The sequence below is a fragment of the Clavelina lepadiformis genome, chromosome 5 (assembly GCF_947623445.1).
Source record: "Clavelina lepadiformis chromosome 5, kaClaLepa1.1, whole genome shotgun sequence".
In the NCBI taxonomy this organism is placed as follows: domain Eukaryota; kingdom Metazoa; phylum Chordata; class Ascidiacea; order Aplousobranchia; family Clavelinidae; genus Clavelina; species Clavelina lepadiformis.
This window is the reverse complement of record NC_135244.1, coordinates 7,811,375-7,833,372: the sequence shown is the minus strand read 5'-3', so window position 1 is coordinate 7,833,372 and position 21,998 is coordinate 7,811,375. Positions and strand designations below refer to the sequence as shown.

Sequence of the window (21,998 nt, the reverse complement as noted above, 5' to 3'; positions counted from 1 at the left end):
GTCAATTTTGCGTTAACTGTAATTAACAGGTAATTGTTTAACCCACCAAGCAATTAATATTTTATCATATATTACCGGCGACTACAGTATGAGGATAATCAGGAGCGTAACCACATTCCACAGGGAGACATTGAGGCGGTGGAAAAGACCAATTCGAATCTTCCGCGCATCTGATACTTTGCTCTCCATCAATATGATAACTGGACGCAAGAGAAGATCAAAAAACAAAAAAATTAAAGCAACTTAACTTGCATCATTTTGGTTTCATTCAAAGAACTAACGATGTAAACTAACAGTTAGAGCTTCCATCACTATAACAACAACCCAAAATAAACCTGTTACAACAGATTGTAAATTTACCCTTCTTCGCAGCGGTAGGCGACCACATCGTTATAAAAGCCAAAGTAACTTGATGGCTGCCCGTTAGGAATGTCGGATAACGATGGACACTCAACTGGTAGACAGGCATAATCAGAGACGTCCATGAAAACACCAAATCCAGTACAAACAACAGTTAACGGGAGCGGGAATTCGTGACCAGTGTCACATTCGTACGTTGCCCATTCACCATAGAAGTAATCCCCAGCTGAAAAGATAAACAAATTATTTTAGTGTTTCGAATGAATACGATCTAATCCTGCTTCTATTGCAGTTCCTTATCTCACTTGACACGATGTGGGCGTTCCTGATGTGCGGGGGATCCCTGCATTGCATGAGAGGACATGTGGGAGGTGGGTTGCTAAGGAATCCGCTACTTGTGCACTCGACTGTATCGAGACCAGTTAAGTTGTGCCTAAAATTTGAATTATTAATTTTAGAAAAAGACCAACACTTTTAAAAACGTTGCTGCCGAGGATATTCAGCGTAAGACAAAATACACTTATTTACAAAACTGCACTATGACTTGAGCGGTTATGAATTGATTCCATATGCCACTTTCAAGTACAATTGTTTACCCAAATTCACACTCAAATGTTATCTTATCTCCAAATCTCATTTCTCCTGATATATGAACAGAATCATCTACAAGCGGTACACCGCCACAAGATACACGCGCACATGAAGGCGTTGCAGCTGACCAATTACCAACTTCATTGCACGTAGAAAACACAGCTCCGTCGAGAAAATACCCTGAAGGGATATTAATTTTGGTTTATTTGCTGAGTCTGTTTTGTTTAAAAAGTAAGCAAACCAGACAACAAAATAAGTACGTAATTAAGGTTTAAATGTTGGTTTATGCTTGCCGATAAGTTTGGTTTCAAAAAGTGTAGCTAAGTTATAACCATTTAACTTTTAATTGAAAGATTTTTCAATTGACCAAAGTGCTCTAACCTTCGTCACAGCTAAAGAGCACAATGTTGCCAAAAGTGTAGTTGCCTTGAGCAGTATGGTAACCGTTTACTGGGTCTTCGGGTGTACCACAATCAACAGGTAGGCATGAGGCACACGCGTACGACCAGCTCGTGTTGGCCAAACAAACTCTTTCCATTGTCCCAGATGCAATGTATCCAGGTCTGCAGTGGTAGGACGCCACATCACCATACTTTGTTCCATTTATATCTGCCGATTAAACGAAAATTGTTCTCAGACAAACATTATCACCTACTAAGATTTTATACAACAATAAGTGCAAAACTAACTGCAATAAGGCATTAAAATAAACATCCGCATGTTAATATTTCTGTTCTAATTACATCCAAAATAATTTGTTTCAAAGCAATTGATTTAGGTATAAATCGACAACAATGGTTACCAACAACACCGAAGTTCAATACCGGTGGGGTACCACAGTCAACCCTCTCGCAAACTATAGATGACGGCGTCCATCTTCCATCTGATCCACACGTGACGACCTCACTCTGCTCTATATAGCCTTGTTCACACGTGTATGTCACATTTTTCTTGAAAGTCGTTCCCGTTACTAAAGAATAATTTATAACAGATATAACTACATCATATATGGTATAACGGAAATTTATCTAATGCTTCCAAAATACAGCTTGAAATTTACGAGTGACAAAAAAGTGGTTAAAATAAAGTAATAACTATAGATTATAAGCACATTACTAACACTTACTGAACTTTCAATGATAATATTCATCTTTGTTATGAATTTAAATGTAAAATTTTTGCACATACCGTACATGGACGTATGAGGTAGCAAGATGGGTTCAACACACGATACTGGCTCACAAAAAGGGGCAGGATTATCGAAATTCGCATTCGATTGACATGTCAGCACGGGAGATCCCCGCAAATTATGTCCGGGCATGCAAACGTAAGTTAAAGTGTCCTGTAATATAACGTATCAACAATGAACTATTTGCTATGTTACCTGGGACGTTATTAATGTTTCGTGTCGAGTTGCTGAGGTGGCATATTTGGCCATAGTTTAACATCTTCAGAGTCTAATTGTTATAAACTTTCCTTTGTCATAGTATTATATAAAACCGGATTTTTAAATATATTTCTCACCTCGTAAAGTTTAGCTGAATTTCCTTCCCTAATAACTGCATTCTCTACATGAAGAGCCTCGCCACACGACACACGAGAGCAACTAGGTACTTCCACTGGTCCCAGTCGTTCCATAGTGAACACGTAACTGCCGGATGCGTCACACTCAAATTCGGTTGCCGATTCTTCCAGAAACTCATAACCTTCATCACAAGAATACTTCACCTGCTTTCCGAATTCGAATTTGTCTCCAATGCGTCTGGCGTTGGGGCTGTAAAATCGGTAAGTAATGTCAACAATGCTTACATCAACCTTATATTTCGGCATGTCTACCCCAACAGCAAAAAGGTGCCTACAAAACTGCGAAAAATACAAGCACAAAGAAAGGAGATTACATTTCCGGTAAGGGGTCGCATGGAACCGGTTCACAAATCGGTCTCGGTGTCGTCCATTCTCTATCGGATTTACATGTTATCGAATCAGGCAGGGATGAATTCAGTTGGTAACCGGAATCGCACAAATACTGAAGGACATCTTTGAATACATATTCCGAGACAAGCGATGCAGTGGTTTCGTCGGATGTCTCCGCCGACCGTACTCTTCTAACTTGTGGTGCTCCGCTAAACTCGGAATCCGCTTGCTGTGGTCTTCCACCTCCGGACGAGAACTCATCGGGGACAAAATCTCTCCAATCTTTAGCATGGAAATTTGGTGGGGTCGGAGCAAAACCATAAGCATCTAGAGGCAACGGCTCTTCCGTGTGAGGAGGACGTGGCTCAGCTTCAAGAATGCCTTGGATTGCGGATCGTGAAGAAAGGAGAATGGACGTTGCAAATCTTTTCAGTGTCGGTTTTCCGTGAGCAATGTTTGGTGGGATGTTGCAAGAAACCGGATCGCAATGAGGCGGATCTGGACTCCAACGTCTATCCTGATCACATGTGATGACCTCTGCAGTATTTAGAGAATAAAACCAATAAACGAATGCACAGACAGATTGTTAATGACAGAACACAGATTAATCCGATTTCAAAACGGCGTCCACAGCTCAGACTGAATGTACAAAATTTTAAACAATCAGCATCTTGCCAAGAAAGTCTATAAATGATAATTAATAAAAGCTATAACTTTGATATACCTGGCCCATACATCTCGTAACCTTCAAGGCACTGATAGTGCAACCGAGACTGGTAAACACGGCGTTCAGGTGTTCCACCAGCGGCATCAACGATATGTCCATTGCCTACAATCGGATCTGCACCGCATACGACCGGCGTACATTCAGGTATGCGGGCGGGTTCCCAACGTCTGCAAGCACAGATGATACTTGCTTAACTTAAAACCGTTAACTTTTCAAACACACGAGAGTGTAGTTTCAAATGCAATCTAGGCAGAAACGTAAAACTACCGCGTCTATACATAATATCCTCACTACAAAAACACACATACGAATGATGGCTAGCTGAACATGTATGCTTGACAAATAAACAATGTTCATTAATTAGTCAAGTTGACTAATTTAGCTTAGTCAGCTCACCCGTTTGAGGCGCACATTCCACTTTCATCCTTAGCTTGTCCAGTCCACTCGTAGCCTTCGTCACATTGATACAAAATAGTATCCAAATAAACAAAATCACGATCTACATACTTAGGTTGAAGGTGACCGTGATGCCTAATGGGTGGGGTACTGCAAGGAACTGGCTCGCAGTTGGGTGTTTCTCGATCCCAGATACCGTCATGCATGCAGGTGAGGAGCCTGGCATTAGTACTCGAGGAGTTTCCCAGAGAAAATCTGTAACCATCGCTGCACTGATATGAAACCGTGTCTCCATATAAAAACCTTCGCGATTGATAAGTCACAAGTATCAAACTTTCGGCACTGGTGTGTCTGTAAAAACCATGCTGGACGTATTCTGGAGCATCGCAAGCAACTCTGCGACAAACAGGGGGTTCTTCCGGCCCCCATTTGTAATTTGCTTGACACTGAAGGACGGTGACGGTAGAAGGGTACAGTTCTCGCCCCTTTTCGCACTTGTATTCGGCAACACTCTCAAACGTGAAAGAATCAACGGATATCCTAAAATTTACAATGCTTTAGTATTTCTGCCCGCGACAATAAATTTTAGGCGGCATCTACGTCAGACTGCCACGCATTGGCTATAAAAGCTAAACACTCCAAAGTTTAAATGAACTAAACAAATACACTACAGACACAGCCTTCCCAATGATGATTTGACCGTGTATCTTACAACGCATGCTCCACAGCCGGCGGTTCTCCGCACAAAATTGGCAAGCACTGTGGTGTTTGGTCGAATTCGCTGTTTACGTCTCCCGAACCCCAAATACGATTGGCTTGGCATACCAAGCATGAGTGGTTGGCGTGGCAATTTTCTACTACTCCTTCTCTGTCCAATATGTAACCTGTAGGAAATTCTAGTAAGGGACGTTGAACAAGACCACACATAACGAAAACTTAAAGCAAACAAAACCCAAAACGCGGGGCAAAACGTGCTGGACACTGAGATAACGCACCTGGATGGCAAGAGTAGTGAGCCAAAGACATGAACGTGTCACTTTCCCAATCTACCAGTCCATTGTCGATTAACTGGGTTCTGCCACAAGTAACCGGCAGGCACAGAGGGGGGATGTCGCTCCAGGTTCGATCAGCAGTGCAGCTAACTACTTTGGTTAAATCACCTGAAAGTATTAAGTCGAGACATTGAAGCTAAAACTATTTGAACGTTTTACTTCCCATAAAAACCCTTGTTTTCATTTTCTTCCTTCATACATTTTTATTAAGCTTTTAACCGGAATCAATGCCTTTCAATAAATTGGTTGAAATGAGTTTCAAATGGACCCAAAAATGTTTCTTTCTTTTACCTGAAGGCATCTCGTAACCGTCATCACACGCATACGTTACGTTGTGGCGGAAAGTTTCCGCACCGGATGTAGTCAGAACATGCCCATTGGTTGGATGATCAGGATGACCACAGGACACAGGAGCGCATATTGGGGGAGCAAAGTCATACGATTTTGATTCCGTGCAAGTTAAGATTTTAGCACCAAGAAGGTCATATCCTACGTAGTTAAAATGTTTCATTATATTTGTAGAAACTTACATTTACTTCATCCAATGCCCATGTGGTGCGTTAGTCAGCATATTTCCAGAAGTTAATAAGTATATTGTACAAAAATATAATCATACGCACCAGCATGGCATTCGTAGAACACTGTATTGCCGTACGTAACTGAATCCGAAACCTTGTAGTCACTGTTAGCCACGTGCGGTGCATGATCACAAGACACAGCTGTACATTTAGGTATGGGCAAACTCCACATACGGTTAGCCAGGCACTGAATAACTGCATCTCCCTAAATCACAAACAAATCACATACCGATATACAAGACGTACTTTACTCACACACAGATAAACTTTCTTATATAGTTGTGCACTAAATATTATCATGAAATATTTGCCTAACAACATAAACTTACTGAGACTAAACCACACAAACTTTTGTTACTAACACATTATGCTATCAATATAGGCAAAGCTGGGCACGAGCGCGCTCCATTTTTGGGAGTAATCTCGAGGGTGACGCTCTTTTTTCAACGTAGGAATGGAACCACGCGAGCGCTCCTTTCTAAGGGTTGTTCGCTCGTCGCTCTTATGTTTGCACAAACAACGCTGTGAACGCGCAAAATGGATACAAATGGTTGGATTTTAGGTTTTACTACAGTTCTTAGGTTTACATTTTAGGTTTTTGGACTGCTGTAACACTATAACTTTATGTGTGAATAAAAACATGGCTGCTTTGAGATTAATTCCACGCACAATTTTCGCTTCGCAAAGTTAATGGCGAAAAGTGCACCACATAATACGCAACACTAGGCATGTCAGAACCACGTTATGGCGGTTCGATGTACGCGCTTTGTTCTTTAAGCTGACAACATCAAACCGAGTTTTCATCATGGTGTCGTAATTTGTTTCACGTTGCCGTTATTTTTATAACTTAACTTGGATATGCTTTGAAAGTAGTGTTGCACGTAAATCGAAATTTAATCACATAAATTATCCTGCACCTTCGCGCGTTGTTTTATGGTAATACAGTGATATCACTGTTGTTTACTGACAAAGCAGGTTTATACCACAAGAAATTGCTTGATATTGAGTCACAATTTTGCAAAATTTTCGATACTTTTCGATGGCAGTCATAAGAACTTTCCCAGAAAAAATCGTCTTTTTATCTTGTTTTGTGTTAACGGCAAGGTGAAATGTACATAAAGGTTATTAGTAAGACTTGTTTTCTTACAAATGTTTTCCCAAACTTAACCGCGTATCGTAACTTTACTGACACGAGACGCGGAAGGGATACTTCTCGTGGGCTGTGTTATTACTTAAACAGTTTAGCGGTGTCACGGCCACACTTTCCATACTTGATTTATGGTTGTAGCAACAGTTTTCAAAGAATGGTTATTAACGTCACGTCACAAACATTGTTTTCTATTATTATCCGGTTTCGGAAAACGGCAATGTATAGGACTATAGGCCAAGAGCCGAGTGCAGATATCGCACAAATTTCATTTGCGTTTACACAGTAAATGAATACAGATGAAAAGCTAGTTATCGATGTCTTGTGTTACTAAAATATACCAAAAAAGTAGGCTGCGTAATAACGTAATTTGTACCAAACGTTCATAATTACGTAATTTGTAGTTCCGTTACGTAATTACATAAGTTTTGCAATTATTGTCAATTACGTGCAACATTACTTAAGAGTGAAAATACTGAACTGTTGAACGTGGGCGATGGGTATCTACAATTCTAGAAGGTTCCTAGCACTCTAGTGGTCTGTTAATCATTTTTGCCAGGTGTGACTGAAAAAAAAAACTTTTTAGCATGGCATTTCATGAAAGTTTCTGTAACATTGACAACAAATAATGATAAGCAGTTACATTTGGAGTAAGACACACGTTTTACAACGCAAATTTGCAAAGTACGAATACGATTGGTATCGAAAATGCGCCAGAGAGATAATATTTTCAAATTGCTAAAAAGAGCGAGAGCCTGAGCGACCAAACGAACGCAATCTTTTCTTCATAGAAAAACGATAGCACGAGTTACATTCTTTTTAAAAGAGCGGTTGCCCACCTCTACATATAGGGAGTAGGCTATATGATGTTATAATATTATTCATATTTATAACTATCCTCAAACTTATGTTTATCTTACATTTTGAGTGTACTCACCTCCATTTCGTGTCCAACATTACAGGAATAAATCACTTCGCTACCGTAAGTAAACACATCTCCAGAGTATGACCCATGAGTTACTGCAGGAGGCTCTCCGCAGGGAACCGGTTTGCAACGGGGCGGATTTGAATCCCATTTTCGATTAGCCATGCATGTCAGTGTCGCCCGTTCATTGTTCGATATGTTGATATTCAACTCAAACCCACGATCGCAGTTGTAAGTAATTGTCTTCAAATAAATGAACTCCCCTTTGTAGACACCGTGCTCTATATCAATGGGGTTGGGGCATGTCACAGGGGCACATGTGGGGGCTATTGCCGGGTTCCACTGTCTGGTAACAAAATAATCAGACTCATTATTATCTATTCAGATTTGATATTCAGTATCGTGGATCATTTTGTTACTCACGTCTAACAGAAAAAATGTATTGGTCTTTGCATATCATTGTATACGTGTCTGTTGTTTGTACGTATCATTATAATTATTGTATCATAATTAACAGTTGTAGCACAAGTTCGGTAGCCGTATACTACAAGGTGCGGCAGAAAAACCTACCACATTTCAAATTGTTACTATACCAAAGCTGTAGTAGTCTGACAGGAGTTTACTTGAAATTTTGCAGCAAAAGACTTACCACTTGTGTTTCAGGTTTTAGTTTTTTTTCGGTAAATAATGTTTTGTGCAAATTTTGTATCTGTATGTAAAATGGTCTGGATTGGTGAACACCGTGCATTTATTGTGGAAGATTTCATTAGAAATGGGGAATCTGTGACTCGAACGCTAAAAAATTTTAAGACTGATTTCAAACTAAAACGTAACGATCCTGGTCCCAATCGAAAATCTGTAATGCTCTGGGTCAAACATTTCAGAGCTACGGGTTCAGCACTAAAACGAAAGCCACCCTGAAGCCCTCCAGGGGCCCCACCTACATCTCGAGGGCGCCACCTACAGGATGTAATATTTAAAACATAAATACATCAAATGGGTAACCTTTTCGCTTTGAGATGAGACAATAAATGTTTTGATTGCTTATAAATTTTGTATCTTTTTCCTAGTTTGAAATGTGGAAGGTTTTTCTGTCCCACCCTGTATTATTGATCAACTATTAACAATTATGCAAAAAGACATGTTTATCAACATGACCGCTATGCAACAAATACTAGTATAGACTTGTAAAAACTTACTTGTTGGACAAACATACAAGTTCCTTCATTCCTACTAAGTCATATCCGACATCACAATCATATGAAACAATCTTCCCAAAAGTGTATTCATCGCCAGTGACTGTAGAGTGATCCATCTGAGGAGGATCACCGCATGATACAGGAGGACACCGATCCGGAGCAGCCGGAGCCCATCTTTTATCGGAAGCGCAGACAAGTTCATCAACGGGGTTTAATGAAGCAAACTCGTAGCCTTGTTCACAAGTGTATACAACCCGGTCTTCGTATACGTACAACGCAGCTGGTCCACCTAATGCGTTAAAATAATGGCCATGTGTACTGAACGCTTGTATAAATGAACAATATATATTTTTTTAATAAGCGTAAATGGTTTTTATACAAGAAAACACTATTTGCCAAGTTGCAACCTAGATCGTTTAACAACCTGACACTGAAACTGCTCCCATATGAGAATTTTCTAGATAAGGTGGTTGACCGCACGATACTCGTTCGCATATTGGGACAGGTTCTGGACCAAATGTCCCATCTTCCAAGCACAAAAGAGAGCTTGAACCTTTAAAACATGTTCAATGTTCATATTACACCAGATACACAAGGAGCTATTTTATCTAAAACGAAGACTACACTTATGTCGTCGCAAATATATCTGATGTAATAGCAAGCAACAGGTTACTGCCGATCAACCATTACAATGATGAAGGTTATATGCTTCAGTGAAAACTACCTTTAAATTAGCTTACTCACCAGTTAGATAAAATCCATCATCACAGATATAAGATACAGACTCCCCAAAAACAAAGTTTGTACTACTGCTGACAGCCATACCGTTTAGCAAATTGGGAGCCGAGCCACATGGTACGGGATCACATACCGGTAAATTGACAGGCACTACCAAATCAGCTGTGACTAATTCCATTAAAAGAATTGTTAGTTGAATGTTTAACGAGTTGTTAGAATAGTTACCTATTGCGAAGTGTGTTCATGTACTAAGTAGTAGACTCTACCTACCGGTTTCAAAACTTCTAGCATGAACAAATGAATCACCTAGCATGCCTGCAAGAAAAGACCGACTTTACCAATACCTATAAAACGTCCAGTACACGGGAGATAAACCCTAGTAGTAGTGTACTAATAACAATACACAGGACTTATTTAAAAGGAAGACATCAAAACATACCGGATCCTTCGCCCGAATGCAAACCGCCTGACAAAGAACGACGTGCACGCACTGGCTCTACAAAATACGTTGAATATATTGAGAGCTTATGGGCAAAACAGACTATCTCTATCAATTTGACATTATCAAGTTCTTTCAACGAGAAAAATTTGTCATATAAAAGTTTAAAATTCTAACGTTTTACCTTTAGCGGAAGACGGTTCAGACTTCCAGTTTCCATCAGCCTCGCATTTCCATTTGTCTTCTCCAAAAAGATTGTACCCAGGATGACACTGGTAGGTTGCATTGTTCTTAAACGTTATGCCTATAAAGGTCGTAGTTTTAACAGCTACTGCTGAATATGGGCTAATCATCACTCTGAGTCATTTCAATGTGACCTACCTATAAAATGTACCGCACCATTATCAATTGGCGAAGGTTTTCCGCATGAAACAGGGTGACATTTGGGTGGGGCTGATGAATACGATCTCTTAGCCAAACAGGTAACTTCCTCGTTTCCTTGCATATAGTAACCATTATCACAATCATATGTTATCTGCGACTGGAACTTTGGCAACCTGTATGAAAATCTGTATATTAAGCAGACATAGAAGATAAGAACGACAAACGATAACTCAACGTTCAATACGTGCAAATAAATTAAATAATTAAACACACAAATTAAATTTGCAAAAGTCGCACTAACCCAAGACCTAATTTTCCGCTTATTTTGCCGTGTGCGATTTCAAGAGGCATAGGGCAACGAACTGGCTTGCAATCAAGTTCAAACGGGAGTTCGGACCATTTTCCTGTATCTAAGCAAGTTAAAGACTCTTCGAAGATGTCATATGCCAGTTCATGTCCCGGGTCACATAAAACAGCGAAAGTTGAGAGAAAACTTGTCCCATCGGAATTGCAGGTGGCTGAGAAACAAGACAATTGCGATTTAGGGCGATCTATGCGAGCACATCAGCGTACCTTGCGTACACATATCGGTTTACGTTTCACTATGTGTCGAATTGGGAAATCATTGTTTTTAATCAGCATTAACCATTTTACTCCGTAATTATGCCCGTCCTGATACCTCTAGTGGGACAAGTCACTGGACCGCAATTTTTTGGCGAGCAAACCGGGGGTGGAGAAGGTCCCCATTGTTTGTTGGTCTGACAAAGCAGGGTGTCAATGGCGTCCGGTGGCATTTCGTGTCCCACATCGCACCAGTAACTGACGCTACTTCCGAAGGTATTTTTTCTATCGTTTAAAACGAAATTGCCATCTTGGATGGACTCTGGTCTTCCGCAAGAATGAGGCCGACAGGATGTGACGTCAACTGATAATCATTAAAAATACCTTTGTGAAAACCTGAGTTTAGATGTGAAGAGTACTGGTATAAATGACAGTATATTCGCAAAGGACTTGACATATATTTTAAGTTACATTTTTTGTATATCTACGCTACGTGGGAACAAGTGACAATGTAACATAAAGCATTTCAAATCATTTAAGCAAATTTGCACTGAATTAAGCACAAATTTTTTATATAAATTTTTTCTCACCTTCGCTGTGATTAAAAGCAGGAGAACCCCACTGACTGTCTTCGTTGCACGTGATCTTGTAAACGGTGGTATCGGTTACAAACTCGTGACCGGGATCGCAGACAGCGGTGGCGGTGTGAAGGTAAGTTGTGCCGGTGTGGGAACAAGATGCAAGATGAGGACAAAAGGGCAGACCGCAGTTAACCGGATTACAAACCGGCTGCTCCTGCCATAACTTGTCAGCCTGCAAACGACTTAAATTCATCTCGAGGAATGAAAAAACGACTAGGCTACCAATCGTGCACTAAACTTACAAAAAAACTTTTTCACTGACACACACAGTCGATAGCAAGGTTTTTATTTTTACTATCTCGGCTATTTCATCACCTTGCACATAATAGTGAGTGAATGGGGATCTGCTTCATATCCCGGGTCGCATGCATACGTCACAGTATCCATGTATTTAAAGACACGGGCAGAAGTTTCTGGAAAGGTTCCATGTTCGATGGATGGAGGATATGGGCATTCCACTCGCTCACAGCCCTCAGTGGGTGGTGGTTCAACCCACGTAGCTTCCGTACCGCAAGTCGAATTGTGAGATGTTATTTCGCCGTCACCTTGCCTGAAAGCGTAAAGTAAAAGATACAAACATCAACTGAAATCCATATTATATGCTCTTACAATTTTTGTAAAAGTTTTTAAGCTTAGTTTTACAAATTAAGCATTTGATTTTTCATAAATACGCAATGCGACAATCAAGCATGAAAAACGACGTACAAATGAACTGTTCAAGATCATATTCGGTTAATAAGGATACGTTCGTGTATACAGCTATACATAGAAATTTTGTGGACTTGACCAACCTGATGACATGTCCGGTGTCGCAATGATGAGTGGCACTGTGACCAAAAGTAATTCCACTATGACTCAGAATGGCGTTGGGGATAGCGTCGGGCACACCGCACACCACAGGAGGACAGGATGGCGGTAAAGGACTAAATGTTTCTATATTTAAAAAAGTTGAGTATTCATTCACTGTGGTAAAAAAAACGCACAAGGTGCAGAGGTGATGGTAAAACAACAAAAATGTACTTCGTGAAAATCTATAGGATCTCCCGTATCCGTGGTCCCGTTTGTTATTTAAGTCATACTCTACGATCCCGAAGTACATGGGATTGCTAATTTCCGACCCACGGCAAAGGTGAGCCATACTTTAGTACAAACTAAGTAGTAATTAAGAGGCAGCAGTGTATTAAAACGCGATATTTTTATAAGGTAAAGAGTGATAGAAGTAGTACGCAAAACTGTAAACGTGTGTTGTTGTTGTACCGTTTGATAAACAACTCATCTCGGCAGATCCTTTCATTTCGTATCCTGGGTCGCATGAATAGACAACGGAGTCTGGGAAGTAAACAGAATCACTGTTGCTGTAAACCCATGACACTGTCTCCATTTCCACTTTCCTGCACAAACATAAAACAAGTATTGGAGGTTTCATTTGCATCAAAACGATTAGTACTGTGGGCAACACAGCTTTAAACTTGACATACTCCCAACAGTTTACCTATATTGCCATGGATAGGCCTATTACGACAAATTATGGCCTTTTACATCTTAACATTTCAAATGGTATACCCGTGTTCAATTGCTGGAGCTTTGCCACACGACTTGGGATTACATGTAAATGTCAATTCTTCCCAATTGCCAGTTGATTGACATTTTAGTGTCTTCCGACCGGTGGAAGTGGTTGGGAACATTTGGAAACCGTCCGTGCACACATATGTCACCTATAGAAAATGTTATCTTTCATTCGAAGTTCATGTTTAAACTTTAAAACTGTGAATTGTACATACGGTATCTCTAAACACGTTTCCAGTAGCCTCGCTGGTTGAGTTGGCAACCGATTGTATAGGACCGCAAGGTACAGGTTCACATGAGGTATTTGAAACGTCAGACCAATCGCCGCTGGTCAGGCATTCGACCGTACCGGGGCCTAAACAATCAAAGACAGAAATACTACAAGTCTGCAATGTTGCTGAACATAACTAATAATGTAACAAAAGTGTCAAATATCGTTAAACAGTGACATACCAAACAGATTGAAGCCAATTTTGCATTCGTAATGTAATTTGGTTGGAAAGAAGGTGGAAGAAACGTTCAAAAAGCTGTTTGCTACAGACTGAGGCGAACCACAGTCACGTGGTTCACAGGATGATGCTCCAGACCAAGTACGATCCGACTGACAAATTATCTCTTCATGTCCTGATGTAATTGAAAAATACGCAATTCTAAGCAATTGCTATTAACGTTCAAGTGGGAATCGACAAGTGTTTCGACTAAAATTATTTTTATTAGTACCGTACAAGAATTTAAGCAAGTACAACGTAGCAAGATATAACCACGGGTCTTATTCAATGCCCTACTGATGGCATAAAAGCAAACCATTTAAGAGGTATCCATCGTTGCAAGAATAGCGAGCAGTCTTCTGATAGGTGGTTCCGGTGCTAACGAAGATCCCATTGCTGATAGTTGCTGGCATTCCACAGGACACGGGCGGACAGGTAGGGGGCACACCGCGGTAAAATCCCTGCAAAATGTCCAATAAGAAGTTAAAAAATTACCGAGCTTAATTCCCATTTGACCAATAACAAATTTCGCACATTATCAGCTTTAAGCATTTACCCTAACCGTTCAACTATACTTACTCCAGTTCAACTATGACACTAGACGTTTCATAAAGACGAGTAAAAGTACAATCAAAATATATCTCAACCTCAACATCGCCTTCGTTAGCCGTGCAATGAACATTTTCAGGAGAGAGAATCCTTTTTTCATATCCAACATCACATGCGTATTTGACTTGATCACCGTAGGTGTAGTTTTTGGAAACATACGACCCGTTCGAAATCGCTGGAGGTTGCTGGCATCTGATCTTTTTGCAGGCGGGACGACCACCATCGGTTGGCCCGCCAGGGCCATCCGCGCCTTCGTATTTCCAAGTGCGGTCCGCAGCACATCGAGCGTCTGCTCGCCCGGACATGTAATATCCTGAAAAAAGAAGAGTTTAAATATAATCCTATTTTAACTACGCACAACTGCTATAAAGTGTGAATAATAGTGCAGTGTGCACAAATACAAGATCACAAAGAATATTTCCACACCTTCGTTACATTGGTAAGACACGGTTTCCATAAACAGTTGAGTTTCTGGACTTCTTCCGCCACTGATATTGCCCAGTCTTAAGCTTGGAGGAGGACCACAGCTGACTGGTTCGCAAGATGGAGGCTCCTTGTCCCAATCACCGGTGTAAGTGCACTCAAGTGTGACGTCTCCCGCTGGTTTGTAACTTAGACGCGGAAAGAATATTAACAAATCATTTGTGTTTGTGCTGTTTTGTTTGACAAATGCGACCTGTATGATCACCGACTTTGTGTCATTTGACATTTATGGCATCAAGCACAATGCTGATAGTAAGTTTTCACGATGATGTGCAGGCGTTGTTTTATTTGCTTACCCATCGTCACAGGAAAATTCTACGACTGCCATAAACAGAGTCTTTTCACTGCCCTTTCTCCCATGAGTTATCTCAGGAAGTCTCCCACAATCCACCGGTTCACAGAGGGGCGGATAACTGTGAAACAAGAAAGTGAATTAGTCTTCTCAAGGTTTCTTCAGGGAAAAGTGCTCGAGAAAATGTGAAGTAGTTTTATATGGCTTCTTAAGCTGCTTTATAATAACCATACTTTGACCAAGTCTTGTACGCCGTGCAAGTTGTTTCGGTAGGCCCAGCCGGTGGATATCCTCTTTCACACTCATAGCTGACAGCGTCTTCGTATTCATAATACGGTTTCTGTTGGCCCGCAATCTGCGTATTATAAGTTCGATAACACTATCACTGAAACGCAACTTTAGTCTAGGAATTCTGTAGTGTTTATATCTTACCATTCCGTGCTCAGGAACGTCAGGGTTAGGACATACCACTCGGACGCATAATGGACTCCCAGACCAAACGGCGTCAGCCTTAGTAAAAACTATACACTGGCGACTGCTTAAAATCCTTAAATTTACTTCTAAATAGACTACAGAATGAATGCTGGGTAGTTTATACATAAAACCCAAAGCCTGAAAGGGTAACATTATGGGCTTTGATTAGTTAAGATATCCGCTATCTTTGGTCAGGATAGTAAATAATACCTGGCATACAATCCAATCATCGGTAACCATTTCAAAACCTGTGTTGCAAGTGTAGGAAACACGTGTTTGAAAAATAGTTGTGAGACTGTCCCAGTCAAAATAAGCATGCGGTACCAATGACGGGGTACCACAGTCGACTGGCAAACAGTCCGGAAGGGAGGTGGACCAGGTACCGGATGCTTGACAAGTTGCATTGCTGTCGCCATATTGGTCGTGGCCGATGTCACATACAAAATAAACTATCGACTTGTACACTTCGGCTTCGCCTATAAATATACATCCACATAAATAAATTTTTCTTTTTGCAACAAACATAAAAACATCTTATAGCTGACATAGTGTCAGATATATTGTATAAAGCATACGAATATAAAGCAGAAAGAGTTTACAAACCACAAAAATCACAATTGTAGCATTGTACAAAGTTAAAGTAAATTTAGCCTCATAAATACCCAAAACAATTCCGTTCTTGAGATCACCCGGGTACCCACAATCCACAGGTTGACATCTCGGTGGGTCGAAGTCCCACATTCCATCCGACAGACACTCAAGACGAGGTTCTCCGTTCATCTCGTACCCGCTCAGGCATTCGTAAGTGGCGAAAGATTCAAATACAGTTGCTACGGACAAAAACATTTAGCAGATTCTAAAAATTCTGGAAACGCCTACCATGGAATTATGTCTGTTATGTTCGACCTCATCATGTGCACCAAAGTACATATGTTGTGCAAAGAAGGCAGAACGAACAAACGACCGTGGGATTTTGCAAACAAGTAGTGAAGTCAAAGGCATGAGCGTTGCTGTCATTTGGAGTTAATACCTATTCTTTTTCAAATTAATGCTAGCCAACTTTTTACTCCAGCTTACTTGATATATCGAGAAGGGAGTGGGTTACTTCGGGCAGATCACCGCAATCAACGGGAATGCATAAGGGAGAAAAGTCGTTCCAGAAACCTGTACAAAATTAAGATGTTTACGCCACGGACCTCGAACAGTAAAGTTAGTGAACAAGTAATTACCTGACGCCTCACAGATTAGTGAGTCTGGACCAAGCATATCATACCCTTGATCGCAAGTATAATTGACCGTATTCATGAAAGTAAAAACGTCACCAGTGTAACGCCCGTGCATTACGTCGTCCGGTTGTGGGCAGTCAACAGGTAAACAAGGTGGAATAGAAGTTGATGACCAATCACCTTGCAACAAAAGACATGAGTCTTAGATAGAGGCTGAATAGCAATTTTAATGCAAATGACTTTTACATCTTTTGCTGCACTTCAAGGCAGACAGTGTTTTCAATACTGATGCAGACTTTACTTATGTTCACTTTCCACCGGATCGTCTATGTAGTGTGTTTAAACGGGAGGATTTGAGTAAAATAGTAAACGATAATTTTATCAAACCTACCGTTTGATTTACAGTCGATAGTAATATGTGGAGATATCGTGTAGTAACCGTCATTGCAGTAGTAGGATAGATGGCTACCGTACGTAGTTTTCTCGCCATCTATGTAACCGTTCGGATCGACTGGTGGTGGATCTCCACAATCTTTTATGACGCAAGTTGGGGGTTCACCTTGATATAAAAAAAAATGAGAAAAATTACTTCACGGTACACAAAAAAATTGCGATTGGATATTATTTGAAATTACCACCATCGGTAATTGTCAGTAAGTTTTGGTAGCTATTGTTATTAACATACGTGACCAAGACGAGTCCGCCTGGCATGTAGCTGTGATTGGCGTTTCCTTGTTTCTGAAAGCAAATAAATGCAGAACTGTATAAGGTTAGCAAACTGTACGGCCAGTAGTCACCTATTGTTTACTAAAGCAGCTAAATGTCAAGACACACGGCTGCACAAAGTTTACCCAGACAATTCGCCATTAGTTTCCTCGATTAAAAACGCAAATCTGTAGCCAACTACACAGGAGTATTCTATTTCATCCAAGTAAACGTAGAAGCGGTCATCGTCTGCACCCCGTCCTTTCAAAGTCGTGTGCTCGGGTAACAAGGCTATGGGGTCCAGGCAAGGGACCGGCAAGCAACTTGGCCTGCCCACCCATCCGACAGACGATGATCTATCCTTCCACACGCATTCGATATCGGGAATACCAGGCTCATCCAGGAAATAACCGACCGAGCAGCGGTAAGTTACCTTCGCTTGAAACTGGCGACTTTCTGGTGTCGATAGGTCTGAAGTAGAAAACCAAAACTTGTTAAAAATTGTCTAAATAACTCTGTAAAAATACGACGAAATAATACGAAATACAATAAAATTATGACAATATATGATAATAAAATAAAAAAGGATCAACATTTGAGGAGTTATTGGTTCATGTACTAAAGATTAAAAAATGCAAACGATTTCCTAAAAACAAAGATCCTATGCTGACCTACTACATACTTTCTAAAAAACAACTTCCATCAAACCTGATGCAACTTCAGCATTCCAAACACGAGGCGGTAAAAGACAGAGCATCGGATGACATTTTTCAGGCGGAGAGTCCCATTTCCCACTCGGAGTGCATCGTCGGATCACAAAGGGCACTTTTCGTTGTATTGATTCTGACGTGGTTTCCGAAAGAAAAGTATCTGGGATATTTTTCTCGATTGCTGCGGACAACTTTGTCTTTTGTGTTTGTGTCAAGTCAGCTAAAACAGAAAAGCGAACGGACTTACACTGTTAATTCAATATCAATTCACTTAAACTGTCGAAAATCGAAATCGAAAACCATTTTTCAGTTGTACTGCGGATTTAACATTTACCTTGTTGCATGTTTTCTATCATAACATCCATAGGAATTGGGTTCATTTCATTACTCAGGACGTCCGTTGTGCTGGTTTTCAAGAGCTGAAACAATTGAAACAAAATAAAGAAAAATTTCAACTCCATAATTAAGCACGGCTGTAAATATTTCCACGCAATTCAAACCACTTAAAGTGGTGAGTGAATACGAACGGTGACAATCAATACGGCTATAGTGCTTTCATATTACTTCAAATCCGTCATTGCAAACGGAGATTGCTGCCGCACGTGGTGGATGGAGGTGGCTGTCATACAGCCCTGGATGGAGGACATCATTTGCCGTTGAAACAGCGACGAAACCATTTTCGTCCGAATCTGTCAAAGAATATACGTTTTTATCATTAAGAATACCGCCGAAGTCCATTTCGAGATATATTTATTAACAGACTATACTGCTATCCTGTAACATAAAACAATGACCACCATCTAAAATGATTTTATACATAATTCGCTACAAACCAGGATGATCGCAAGTTATTGGAAAGCACGTCGGTGGAGGAGACCAGGTGCCATTAAGAAGACATTCGATCTCTGACATCCCATCCATGATAAAATCTCGGTGACATTGAAATTCAATTTGACTTTGGTATGCGTGTTCAGCGTGAGGATGGTTCCCGGTCATGTCTGCATATTGGACGTGCGGAGGAGGACCGCAAGGTACAGGACCACAACTAGGGACGGCGGTAAAATCACCAGAAGACATGCACTAGATCAAAAAAATCGCATTCAACCAAACCACAAGTCTGTTTTTGAAACTTTCAGGTGTAAAAGTTTGGTTTAACCACAGAATATCTCCTAAAGATCATATAAATTTAACAAGTCTCTACAAATAGCCAGAAACTCACTGTGATTGTGACTGAATCAGTGGTTTCAAAACCGACATCACATTCATAGTTAGCCACATCTTGGTATACTAGAACAATATCAGGCGCTACTGAACCATGTTCTATCGTAGGAGGTGTTCCGCAAGGCACCCTTTCGCACACTGGAGCATTTCCTAAAAGGAAAAGCGGAGTTTCGAATGCTACAATGTCTAAATTTAGATTACAATAAACGCAGCAATATGATATGCAAATTAAATTAGATTTGCTTACCTGTCCATTCGGCTTCACTTTCACATAACCTAGTTCCGATTTGCGCTTCTTCCAGCCGGTAACCTTCGTCGCATTTATAGATTACCTGACTCTTGAAGTGGGGGCCGTCTTTATATGGCCCGCGTTGCAATCTGATAAACAAACGTTGATGTTTAAGACATGATAATATGCTAAGTATTGGTTGTACCTTCAACATGCTACCAGCATGTAATCATTATCATCAGCCTACATAAATCTAACATGTAGCTTTAATTCAATATAAAAACTTATGCTAAGTTTACTCAAACTTGTTAGGAAGAGCAAGAAAAGCAACTTTTACTTACTCTACCGCAGCATTATCTACTTCAGGAGGCATACCACAGTGTACGGGCTCACACATTGGAGTTTGTGCAGACCATGTGCCTGTTGATTGGCAGTCAGATGTTGGCGTCCCAACCAAGTCGAAGCCAGGTAAGCAAATATAGGCAATGGAATGGCCGAATGTATAACTGTTGTCATCAGGAATAGTCTGCAAAATGATTTCAAACGTTCAAACCCAAGACACTGAAGTTAAACAAATGAGCCCTTGAAACAATATAGTGCTGTTGTTTAAGTTATAGTATTGTGTTGCTAAATTGGGTAAATTACGCCTTGTCTTTCAATTTTTCCATTTTGTAGTTCCTCTGGTAGGGAGCAGGGAACAGGATTGCATTTAAAAGGGTCATCTGGGTTGTTCCACATTCCATCGCTTTGACAGTCAAGTCTGTTTTCACCTAAAGGGTTGTATCCTTCGTTGCAGTTGTATCTAGAATCAAAGAAAATTGGTAAAATACTAAAACCCGGTTTAATATTTATACTCATAGAGATGTCTGTACTTACTCGACATGGCTACCAAAAACAAAGTCATCAGCACCCATGAGGACGTAATAAGCATTTGAAATGTCATCTGGAGGAAAACACGGCTCCGGTAGACAAACTGGTGGCATCAGTAATGTCTCTATAATCACAAAAAATCCGAATAAAGTAATAACGACTATCTGGTTCAAAAGTTTAGCGTCTATTTCTAAGAGCGTTAAATACAAACCTGCCGAGTTCAATAATCTGATGATCATTTTTCAATACATTCAACAAGTTCAATTACCTGTTTTCAAGTCACCCCACGCGCGAGTAGCTAAGCAGGTAAGTTCATCTTGCCCAACTAAATAGTAACCCTCGTTGCATGAATATGAAGCTGTACTGAGGTAAACTGATCCAGTGCCTGCAACAAATAGCACTGCGTAATAGGGCCAAATACTTTTAGACTTGCTTTCAGCTAAATTTTTAAAAGTATGCAGCCGTACTCTATTAAAGCAAGTGAGAGTTTAGTAGATAAGATAGGCATTTTTAATAAAACATTCAGTTTAAACATGTACAAATGTTCATAATCAATTGGCTCGTAAATATTTTCAGAAATTTATCTCACAAAAAAAAATAAAACAAACTTTACTCCCTTACTTGCGACTTCGCCGTTGTTTAAGTCATCGAGTGGAGGGCAGGGCACAGGGTTGCAAACAGGTGGAGATCCACTCCATGCGCCAGTCTCTTGACAGACTGCAAAAGAATATTTATCGATAAACTCCAAGAAAATCGGGCACAATTCGTTATTGAGTAGATCCAAAATCCAATATTTTTCACTGCTTACAAACCAGTAAATTCCATTTGAGCAAATGTACTCTCTCCAAAGCGTACGTCTTGAGAGCAATCGTTACATTAAACTAAACCAACCTCGAGTTGGTTCTCCTTCCATCTGGTAGCCCGACTCGCACGTGTACTTCGTCACACTACCATATGTCTCAGAAGGCATGTCTATGATGGCATAAGCTACGGTTTCGGGAGAAACACATTCCACAATCTCACAGACCGGGCTGTCGTCCGACCATTCACCTTAATGTAAAATGTTTATGTAACACTTAATCGCTTTCAGTGAATTATACGATGGAAAAACATAAACTTTCATAACACCACACTAGAACAATGTACTGAGTAAGATGTGCATTAATCAAGCTATTCAAATCGGTGATAAAGTGTTAATCATTAAATCAGCACTTCAGTTAGTGATAAACCAGCAGTTTAACTCACTGTCTGTCTGACAAGTCCTCTTCCACACACCAATCAGATTATATCCCACATTACACAAATATTCCACCACTCCGTCAAACTTGAAATTTGTTCCCGTTATTTCCCCGTGTTCGACCGCGGCAGGGCTGCCACAGTCGATTTCCATGCATTCAAAGCCATCTCCTGTAAATCAACAATATGAAATGGGTAAGCAAGCAAGCAGGGCTACTATGTTGTTAACGGTAACGT

The 21,998-nt window shown here is 40.4% G+C and overlaps 1 protein-coding gene across 2 annotated transcripts in view; it reads right to left on the bottom strand.

The window, feature by feature from the left end:
- Window positions 1-21,998, bottom strand: part of LOC143460539 (sushi, von Willebrand factor type A, EGF and pentraxin domain-containing protein 1-like) — a 69,863-nt gene that overhangs the window by 7,279 nt on the left and 40,586 nt on the right. For both annotated transcript variants that reach the window (XM_076958096.1, XM_076958097.1), the window contains exons 40-97: window positions 21,771-21,932; window positions 21,417-21,575; window positions 21,147-21,242; window positions 20,794-20,910; window positions 20,532-20,649; window positions 20,301-20,457; window positions 19,997-20,181; window positions 19,674-19,804; window positions 19,425-19,576; window positions 19,039-19,285; window positions 18,770-18,894; window positions 18,540-18,624; window positions 18,204-18,425; window positions 17,642-17,966; window positions 17,476-17,528; window positions 17,182-17,349; window positions 16,794-16,970; window positions 16,642-16,728; window positions 16,227-16,394; window positions 15,775-16,040; window positions 15,523-15,600; window positions 15,324-15,445; window positions 15,095-15,211; window positions 14,742-14,926; window positions 14,354-14,628; window positions 14,023-14,167; window positions 13,672-13,842; window positions 13,434-13,573; window positions 13,216-13,367; window positions 12,910-13,043; window positions 12,444-12,585; window positions 11,968-12,202; window positions 11,602-11,824; window positions 11,130-11,375; window positions 10,752-10,968; window positions 10,448-10,623; window positions 10,251-10,370; window positions 10,067-10,123; window positions 9,898-9,942; window positions 9,634-9,795; window positions 9,314-9,442; window positions 8,890-9,178; window positions 7,703-8,036; window positions 5,661-5,823; window positions 5,332-5,529; window positions 4,984-5,148; window positions 4,701-4,872; window positions 3,989-4,528; window positions 3,590-3,759; window positions 2,850-3,402; window positions 2,476-2,725; window positions 2,140-2,293; window positions 1,754-1,921; window positions 1,333-1,560; window positions 957-1,131; window positions 666-793; window positions 361-586; window positions 76-200 (exon numbers count right to left, since the gene is read on the bottom strand). In XM_076958096.1, the coding sequence (XP_076814211.1) occupies window positions 76-200; window positions 361-586; window positions 666-793; window positions 957-1,131; window positions 1,333-1,560; window positions 1,754-1,921; window positions 2,140-2,293; window positions 2,476-2,725; window positions 2,850-3,402; window positions 3,590-3,759; window positions 3,989-4,528; window positions 4,701-4,872; window positions 4,984-5,148; window positions 5,332-5,529; window positions 5,661-5,823; window positions 7,703-8,036; window positions 8,890-9,178; window positions 9,314-9,442; window positions 9,634-9,795; window positions 9,898-9,942; window positions 10,067-10,123; window positions 10,251-10,370; window positions 10,448-10,623; window positions 10,752-10,968; window positions 11,130-11,375; window positions 11,602-11,824; window positions 11,968-12,202; window positions 12,444-12,585; window positions 12,910-13,043; window positions 13,216-13,367; window positions 13,434-13,573; window positions 13,672-13,842; window positions 14,023-14,167; window positions 14,354-14,628; window positions 14,742-14,926; window positions 15,095-15,211; window positions 15,324-15,445; window positions 15,523-15,600; window positions 15,775-16,040; window positions 16,227-16,394; window positions 16,642-16,728; window positions 16,794-16,970; window positions 17,182-17,349; window positions 17,476-17,528; window positions 17,642-17,966; window positions 18,204-18,425; window positions 18,540-18,624; window positions 18,770-18,894; window positions 19,039-19,285; window positions 19,425-19,576; window positions 19,674-19,804; window positions 19,997-20,181; window positions 20,301-20,457; window positions 20,532-20,649; window positions 20,794-20,910; window positions 21,147-21,242; window positions 21,417-21,575; window positions 21,771-21,932 (10,509 nt within the window). The remainder of the gene's footprint in view (window positions 1-75; window positions 201-360; window positions 587-665; window positions 794-956; window positions 1,132-1,332; window positions 1,561-1,753; window positions 1,922-2,139; window positions 2,294-2,475; window positions 2,726-2,849; window positions 3,403-3,589; window positions 3,760-3,988; window positions 4,529-4,700; window positions 4,873-4,983; window positions 5,149-5,331; window positions 5,530-5,660; window positions 5,824-7,702; window positions 8,037-8,889; window positions 9,179-9,313; window positions 9,443-9,633; window positions 9,796-9,897; window positions 9,943-10,066; window positions 10,124-10,250; window positions 10,371-10,447; window positions 10,624-10,751; window positions 10,969-11,129; window positions 11,376-11,601; window positions 11,825-11,967; window positions 12,203-12,443; window positions 12,586-12,909; window positions 13,044-13,215; window positions 13,368-13,433; window positions 13,574-13,671; window positions 13,843-14,022; window positions 14,168-14,353; window positions 14,629-14,741; window positions 14,927-15,094; window positions 15,212-15,323; window positions 15,446-15,522; window positions 15,601-15,774; window positions 16,041-16,226; window positions 16,395-16,641; window positions 16,729-16,793; window positions 16,971-17,181; window positions 17,350-17,475; window positions 17,529-17,641; window positions 17,967-18,203; window positions 18,426-18,539; window positions 18,625-18,769; window positions 18,895-19,038; window positions 19,286-19,424; window positions 19,577-19,673; window positions 19,805-19,996; window positions 20,182-20,300; window positions 20,458-20,531; window positions 20,650-20,793; window positions 20,911-21,146; window positions 21,243-21,416; window positions 21,576-21,770; window positions 21,933-21,998) is intronic.